This window comes from Arachis hypogaea, chromosome 8, assembly GCF_003086295.3.
Source record: "Arachis hypogaea cultivar Tifrunner chromosome 8, arahy.Tifrunner.gnm2.J5K5, whole genome shotgun sequence".
Classification (NCBI taxonomy): Eukaryota; Viridiplantae; Streptophyta; class Magnoliopsida; order Fabales; family Fabaceae; genus Arachis; species Arachis hypogaea.
This window is the reverse complement of record NC_092043.1, coordinates 24858434-24867082: the sequence shown is the minus strand read 5'-3', so window position 1 is coordinate 24867082 and position 8649 is coordinate 24858434. Positions and strand designations below refer to the sequence as shown.

The following is an 8649-nucleotide window of genomic DNA, read 5'->3' as shown; positions in this document are numbered from 1 at the left end:
GGATCTTTTTGGCCTCTTTTTCTTCTTTGGGGAGGATGTCGAATTTTAGGTATTCGACTAAGGGCTTCATCCACCCGAGGTCTAACCCGGTGACTTCAAGGACATCTTGAACGGCCTCTGTTTTGGCCATAGAGGGTTCTAGGAGAGTTTCTTGGATTAGGCTTCTGTTGTTCCCTCCTGGTTTGGTACTTGCAAGCTTGGAGAGGGCGTCTGCTCTGCTGTTGAGGTCCTGGGTTATATGCTTGATCTCGGTCTCTTCAAAGCACCTAAGATGCTCCAAGGTTTTGTCTAAGTACCTTTTCGTGTTGGGATCTTTGGCCTGATACTCTCCGTTTATTTGGGAAGTCACCACCTGAGAGTCGCTGAATATCATTACTTTGGTTGCACCAACTTCTTCTGCCAGTTTTAACCCTGCAATCAGGGCTTCGTATTCTGCCTGATTATTGGAGGCTGGAAACTCGAACTTGAGGGAGACTTCTATTTGCATTTCCCCTTCGTTGACCAGTATTATGCCTGCACCGCTTCCAACCTTGTTGGAGGATCTATCTACATATAACTCCCATGTAGTGGATTTTTCCTCTTGATCTCGTGCGTATTCTAGTATGAAGTCGGTGAGGCATTGGGCTTTTATTGCCGTCCGAGTTTCGTACTTTAGGTCGAACTCGGAGAGCTTTATTACCTATTGAACCATTCTGCCCGTAATATCCGTCTTCTAAAGGATCTGCTTCATGGGCTGGTTCGTTCGTACCTTTAATGTGTGCGCTTGAAAATAAGGCCGTAGCTGTCACGAGGCTACTACTAAGGAGTATGCAAACTTTTCAAGTTTTTGATACTTTAGTTCAGGGCCTTGTAGAACTTTGCTGATGAAGTACACAGGATGCTGCCCGACCTCATCTTCCTGTATTAGAGCTAATGCTATAACTTTGTCTGCTACCGACAGATACAGGACGAGTTCTTCCCCGACTAAGGGTCGGGTCAGAATTGGAGGTTTGCTAAAAAATCTTTTGAACTCCTGGAATGCTTCTTCGCATTCCGGAGTCCATTCGAACTGGCATCCTTTCCTTAGTAGAGAGAATAGTGGAAGGGATTTTAGTGCCGATCCCGCCAGGAACCGGAGAAAGCAGCAATTCGGCCGTTCAATTGTTGAACCTCTCTTAGGCAAGTCGGGCTTTTCATTTCTAGAATAGCTTTGCACTTGTCGGGATTTGCTTCGATCCCCCTTTGTGTTAGCATGAACCCTAGAAATTTTCCAGCCTCCACTGCGAAGGTACATTTTGTAGGATTTAGTCTCATCCCATATAACCTTACGGTGTTGAAAACTTGCGAGAGATCTGTCAAGAAGTCGGATTCCTCCCTGGTTTTTACTAGCATGTCATCCACGTAGACCTCCAGTAAGTTCCCGAGGTGGGGAGCGAACACCTTATTCATCAACTTTTGGTATGTGGCCCTAGCATTTTTCAATCCAAAAGGCATGACCACATAGCAGTAGTTCGCTCTGGGTGTGATGAATGAGGTTTTTTCTTCATCCGGCTTATACATTGGGATTTGATTGTATCCCGAGTAGGCATCCATAAACGACATGTATTGATACCCTGAGCTCGCATCTACTAGAGTATCAATACTTGGAAGTGGATATGGGTCTTTGGGGCATGTCTTGTTCAGGTCAGTATAATCGACGCACATCCTCCACTTGCCGTTTTGCTTTTTGACCAGCACTACATTTGCCAGCTGCGCCGGATACTTGACCTCTCTGATGAAGTCAGCCTCTAAGAGGGCTTGTACTTGCTGCGCCACCACTTAAGCTCATTCTGGTCTGAGCTTACGCCTGCGCTACTGTACAGGTCGTGATCCGGGGTGTACTGAAAGCTTGTGGGACATGAGTTGAGGGTCTATCCCTGGCATGTCAGAAGCTTTCCAGGCGAAGATGTCGGAATTATCTCGTAGGAGCTTTATCAGCCTCTGTTTTAAATCTCCATCTAGACTGGCTCCTATGTTGGTGTTTTTCCCTTCCTCTTCTCCGATTTGAACCTCTTCAGTTTTTCCGCCCGATTGCAACCGCAGCTCTTCTTTAGCTTTTACCCCACCGAGCTCTATGGTGTGAACTTATTTTCCTTTTTCTCTGAGGTTCAAGCTTTCATTGTAGCATTTTCTCGCCAATTTCTGGTCTCTCCGCACCGTCGCTATTCCCTTAGGCGTTGGTAATTTCATGCAAAGGTGAGGAGTCGACACTACCACTCCGAGTCGATTTAGGATGGCCCTGCCAATTAAGGCATTATATGCCAACCCAACATCGACGACTATAAAGTCGATGCTTAGAGTTTTGGATTTTTCCCCCTTTCCAAAGGTCGTGTGGAGGGGTATGTATCCTAGTGGCTTTATTGGCCTATCTCCTAGTCCATACAAGGTGTCCAGGTAAGCTTTTAGCTCCCTTTCATCCAACCCTAGTTTTTCGAATGCTGGCTTGAAGAGGATGTCAGCCGAGCTCCCTTGATCCACCAAGATTCTGTAGAGATGGGCATTTGCCAGGATCATGGTTATCACCATCGGGTCGTCATGCCCGGGGATGATCCCTTACCCATCCTCTTTGGTGAATGAGATGGTTGGGAGATCGAGAGTCTCACTCCCGACCTGGTAGACCCGTTTTAGATGTTTCTTGCGAGATGACGTGGTGAGCCCTCCTCCCTCAAATCCTCTCGAGATCATGTGTATATGTCTCTCTGGAGTCTGTGGTGGTGGGTCTCTTCGGTCGTTGTCATCTCGCTTCCTTTTTCCATGATTGTCCGACCTTTCTACGAGATATCTGTCTAGCCGACCTTCTCTGGCCAGTTTTTCTATCACGTTTTTGAGGTCGTAACAGTCATTTGTAGGGTGACCATACATCTTATGGTATTCACAGTAGTTGTCACGACTCCCCCCCTTTTTGTTCTTGATGGGCTTAGGGGGTGGAAGCCTTTCAGTGTGGCAAATTTCCCTATACACATCAACTAGAAAAACTTTCAGAGGAGTATAAGAGTGATATCTCCTTGGCTTCTCTACACCGATCTCCTCCTTCTTCTTGGGTTCTCTCTCTTTCTCTTTCGACAGATGAGAGTGCCCAAGCCGCCAACGGCTCTCGTAGTCTAGTGTTTTTGGTGCACAGAATTGTGATTTACACTTTTCACAACTCTGGTGCCACTAACCAGCAAGTGCACTGGGTCGTCCAAGTAATACCTTACGTGAGTAAGGGTCGATCCCACAGAGATTGTCAACTTGAAGCAAGCTATGGTCATCTTGTAAATCTCAGTCAGGCGGATTCAAATGGTTATGTGGTTTTGATAATTAAAAGAAAAATAAAATATAAAATAGGATAGAGATACTTATGCAATTCATTGGTGGGAATTTCAGATAAGCGTATAGAGATGCTTTGTTCCCTCTGCGCCTCTGCTTTCCTATTGTCCTCATCCAATCATGCGTACTCCCTTCCATGGCAAGCTGTATGTTGGTGGATCATCGTTGTCAATGGCTACCATCCGTCCTCTTAGTGAAAACATGTCCGCTACGGTTTCCCGCATGACTAATCAGCTGTCGGTTCTCGATCGTGTCGGAATAGGATAATACATTTATTCTTTTGCACACTGTCATTGCGCCCAACATTCACGAGTTTGAAGCTCATCACAGTCATCCCATCCCAGATCCTATTCAGAATACCATAGACAAGGTTTAGACTTTCTGGATCTCAAAAATGCTACCAATTGATTCTAGCTTATAACACGAAGGTTCTAACATCACGGATTCGACTGCTCTGTTGTAAGGAGAGGTGATTCAGATCCGTGGGTCAGAGACCAAAGAGAGTATAATTCAGCTGTCATCCAATGACTACATTGAACATCATGTAGACCGCTTTGTTGTTGTCAGGCACGCGGATCTTGGCTAAGCGAGTAACAAAGATTGTGTGATTGTCACGGGTCACCCCTTCATTCTGACTTAACTGAATTAAGTACAAGAGTATATCTTGGAGGAGAAGTAGGCGTGAATTGAATAGAAAAACAATAATACTTGCATTAATTCATGAGGAACAGCAGAGCTCCACACCTTAATCTATGAGGTGTAGAAACTCCACCGTTGAAAATACATACGTGATGAAGGTCAAGGCATGGCAGAATGGCCAGCCCCTAAACGTGATCAAGAGATCAAAAGCGATCCAAAGGTAGTCTCAAAAATGATCTAAAGATATGAATACAATAGTAAAAGGTGCGATTTATACTAAACTAGTAAACTAGGTTTATAGAAAATGAGTAACTAAGTGTAGATAGTGCAGAAATCCACTTCCGGGGACCACTGGTGTGTGTTTGGGCTGAGCATTGAAGCTTTCACGTGCATAGGCTCTTCTTGGAGTTTAAACGCCAGTTTTGGTGCCAGTTTGGGCGTTTAACTCCAGCTTTGGTGCCAGTCTTGGCGTTTTACGCCAGAAAAGGGTCTCTGACCGGCGTTTTGATGCCAGTTTGGGCCATCAAATTTCAGGCAAAGTATGAACTATTATATATTTATGGAAAGCCCAAGATGTCTACTTTCCAACGCAACTAAGAGCACGCCAATTGGACTTCTTTAGCTCCAGAAAATCCACTTTGAGTGCAGAGAGGTCAGAATCCAACAACATCTTTAGTCCTTTCTCAGCCTTTGAATCAGATTTTTGCTCAGGTCCCTCAATTTCAGCCAGAAAATACCTGAAATCACAGAAAAACACACAAACTCATAGTAAAGTCTAGAAATGTGATTTTTGCATAAAAACTAATAAAAATATACTAAAAAGTAACTAAAACATATTAAAAACTATGGAAAAACAATGCCAAAAAGCGTATAAATTATCCGCTCATCAATTTTCCTCCATGTTGATGTACTTTTTGGCTCTTTCCTATACATCATTCAAGGAGGTAGGGTGCCTTTTTGATATGGATTGGGAGAAGGAGCCTTCCCTAAGTCCATTTACTAGGCCCATGATTACTGCCTCCGTGGGCAGGTCTTGAATCTCCAAGCACGCTTTGTTGAACCTTTCCATGTGGTTCCTTAAAGGTTCTCCAACCTCCTGTTTTACACCCAGGAGGCTCGGTGCGTGCTTTACCTTATCTTTTTAAATAGAGAACCGCATCAGAAATTTTCGCAAGAGGTCGTCGAAGCTCGTGACCGATCTTGGAAGGAGGCTGTCGGACCACTTCATCGCTGCTTTCGTCAAGGTGGTCGGGAAAGCTTTGCAACGAGTGGCATCAGAAGCATTGGCCAGGTACATCCGACTTTTGAAGTTGCTCAGATGATGGTTTGGATCCGTGGTCCCGTCATAGAGGTCCATATCAGGGCTTTTGAAGTTCCTTGGAACTTTTGCCCTCATTATATCCTCACTGAACGGGTCGTCTTCCCCCAAGGGTGAATCTTCTCGGTCACTGCGACTGTTCCGGCTTTTAAGGGAAGATTCTATTTTTAAGAGTTTTTCTTCTAACTCTTTTCGTCGCTCTATCTCTTCCCTTAAGTTTCTCTCCGCCTCTCGTTGTCATTCTAATTCCTGTTCTAGCTGCTCTAGACGTCCTTGGTGGCCATGGACCAATCCCATTAGTTGAGCTGCATGGGGGCGGTCCTTCCTTTCCTGATTCGCATCCTTTCGAAGAATTTACCTTTGGGTTTTTTAACCCAGAGGTACCTTCTTTGTGTTGGTCATTCGCTTCCTGGTGGAGGGCCATGTCCGCATCATTGTTTCCCGTGTTCAGATTTTCTTATTCTGAATTGGTCGTGGCGTGGCCATCTTCAGGTGAGTTGTCCGCCATCGAAGGATGATCTCTCGGGTCCCCGGCAACGTCGCCAATATTACGTTGGGTAACCGGAGATTGATGGACTGGACTCGCGAGGTTGGCCCAATCTTATTGGGAAGAAGGCCTTCAGGCTTGGTCCCGCGTTTGAGACCTTTATCTGACTTGTATTTGAAGGAATGAGAAGAAGGGGGTGGTACCTGCAAAGACAATCCGATGCCTAAGTCAGCAAGGGTTGAAGCAGGTTTAGAGAGTATGGGAACTTAGAGATACCTGAGGGTTGTCAGTGTACTTATAGTGGTGAATCCATAACCACCGTTGGAGTGGTTCCACCTTTTAAGGAGGATAACCGTCCCTTTATCTTGGGGAGGTTGAGATTTAACCCCTGGAAGTGGGTTGAGAGATTTTAGGGGCAGTTACCTATTTGAATAAGTGTTATCTGCCAACCAATTTTTGTCCCCGACTTCTTTGTGGCAGAACCTATGTCGAACCCGACCTCTTACGAGGAGGTCGGTTTGCAGAGGGTGGCCAATCTTGTAGATTGAGCCTTTACATACTATTGGATCTGGGCCCCATCATTGGATCTGGGTATAAACAAATGCAAAACAAAGCGATAACAAAAAATAAAAAGGGACAACATATGAAATGAGAAAAGAAAAAAGATAATAATAAAAATAGGGACTAAAAAAAAAAAGAATGCAATGAAAAAGGTAACTAAGAAAATAAATGTAATTAAACTTTTAAATTATAAGAGTAAGTTGACATAGAAAAGATTCATAAAATAGTTTACTTATTTTAAAATGGTTTAATTACTCTATTGGTCCCTATAGTTTCGCAAAATTTTCAATATACTTTTTTTCTTTTTAATTGGGTCCTTGCACTAATTTTTTTTCAATTGAGTCCCTATACTTTTTTTTCCTTTTATTTGAGTCCCTGCATCAATTTTTTTAGTTGGGTCCCTATACAATTAAGCTAATTACTACTAAGAGGGACCTAATTGAAAAAAAAAAAATTAGTGCAGGACCCAATTAAAAGGAAAAAAAGTATAAGGACCTAATTGAAAATTTTGCGAAACTATAGGAACTAACAGAGTAATTAAACCTTTTAAAATTTAAACTTAAAATTCACTTATTTGTTGATGAAGTATTAAATTGAGGGTTGATTAAGCGTTAACTAACCAACATGATTCTATCTTCTATCTTTTATATTTAATTCTTAATTCTTAATTTATCTGAATAAATATCCCACAAGACCTACAACAACTACTCCCTCTCCTTCTCCCTCTGTCTTCAAATCCTAGAAATTTCTGGAAAATATGAGGACGATCAAAGAGTTTTTCTTGAGGCACTACTACTCTCTTTGGCTGTCACCATCACTATCACCACCGTCACACATGAATTCTAACGACGTAGAAAATCACAGAAACAGCGACGTCACCACAAAACAAATAAAGATCAACAAAGAGGAGGGAAGAGGCGAGTCATCCTCGATTTCCTCGTTCTTATGCGAAATCTGCATTGATACTAAAACCGAAGTAGAAAATTTCTCTATAACCGGTTGCAGCCACTCATATTGTACGAATTGCGTGGTGAAGTACGTTGGTTCTAAGCTTGACGACAACGTGATTAATATCTGGTGTCCGACTCTTCGGTGTGGTGGTTTCTTGGAACTCGACGGTTGCCGCGAGGTTCTACCAAAGATGGTTTTCGATCGATGGGATAAGTTATTGTGTGAAGCTGCTGTTGTTGAGAATGAGAGCGAGAGATTCATGTATTGCCCCTTCAAGGACTGCTCTGCCCTTATGATCGTCGACGATGATTCACCGACGGAATCAGAATGCCCTAGCTGTAATAGGCAGATCTGTGTCACGTGCGAGGCAGTTTGGCATCATGGGAGCACGTGCGAGGAATTTGGGAGGACATATAATGAATATAAAGTAGTGATGGAGGTAGCGGCCAGGAACCAGTGGATGAGGTGCCCAAACTGCAGGTTCTTTGTTGAGAAAAAATGTTTCACCTGCGATAAAATCCGTTGCAGGTGCGGACATTTGTTCTGTTACGGCTGTGGAAATTGTTGGGATTCCACCTGCGAGTGTTATCTCACCACCCTCAAGAAAAATACTACTTATCCTTTAAATACTGTCTTTAGTTCACTCTTTAAATTTAATATCTTATTATTTTAATTTTTTAATTAATCATATTTTTTATTTTTATTTAATTTATTATTATAGTTGAATATTATACAATTTTAAAAAATACCTAATTGAATTACACCCTCAATCCCCCAACCGTATTCGATCTGTTATTCAATTCTAAGTTTGTAACTCAATTTTATTTTACTTGGATTTATCAATATTTCTCTAGCTTCCAACTTCTAAGTGTTGTTTTATCACCAGAGAATAATAATAATGTCCATCTAAATAATAGATACAGGTTATTGCTTGCACCTGCAACACTCAATCCTTAATTTATTATTATTTTTCTTTTTATAGCTCATTTTTTGTTAAGGAACTCTATAAATGAATTTAAAATGAATTATTAGATCTTCAAAAATATGAATGCAGATACAAAACTGCCATATAATTACTTAGAGACTATCTTATAATAGATATATAGTGGTATGCACATGTTGAATTAACTTAATAATATTATAAATTATTGTTATAATTTGTCCAAAAATACTATATGCATATACAAATTTAGTTATTAAATTAATCATTATATATTTATGCGTAAATATATGTTGTGTAATTTATTTTCATTGTTTAACTCAATTTTAATATTTATTTGATATATATGATTAATTTAATGATTAATTTTTTGCATATATAAACCTAAAATAATTGATAATCTATATTTTAATTTTAAAAGTTCTA

At 41.6% G+C, this 8649-nt stretch overlaps 1 protein-coding gene across 1 annotated transcript; it reads left to right on the top strand.

The window, feature by feature from the left end:
- Positions 1 to 7089: 7089 nt before the first annotated feature.
- Positions 7090 to 8356, top strand: LOC112705123 (uncharacterized). The gene is made up of 2 exons (XM_025755983.1): positions 7090 to 7811; positions 8338 to 8356. Exons 1-2 carry the CDS (start codon positions 7090 to 7092, stop codon positions 8354 to 8356), a joined length of 741 nt encoding a protein of 246 aa, XP_025611768.1.
- The last annotated feature ends 293 nt before the right edge of the window (positions 8357 to 8649 follow it).

Excerpts from the sequence above, each read along its gene's own strand:
- LOC112705123 (XM_025755983.1), top strand. The coding sequence starts at position 7,090 with ATGAGGACGATCAAAGAGTTTTTCTTGAGGCACTACTACTCTCTTTGG.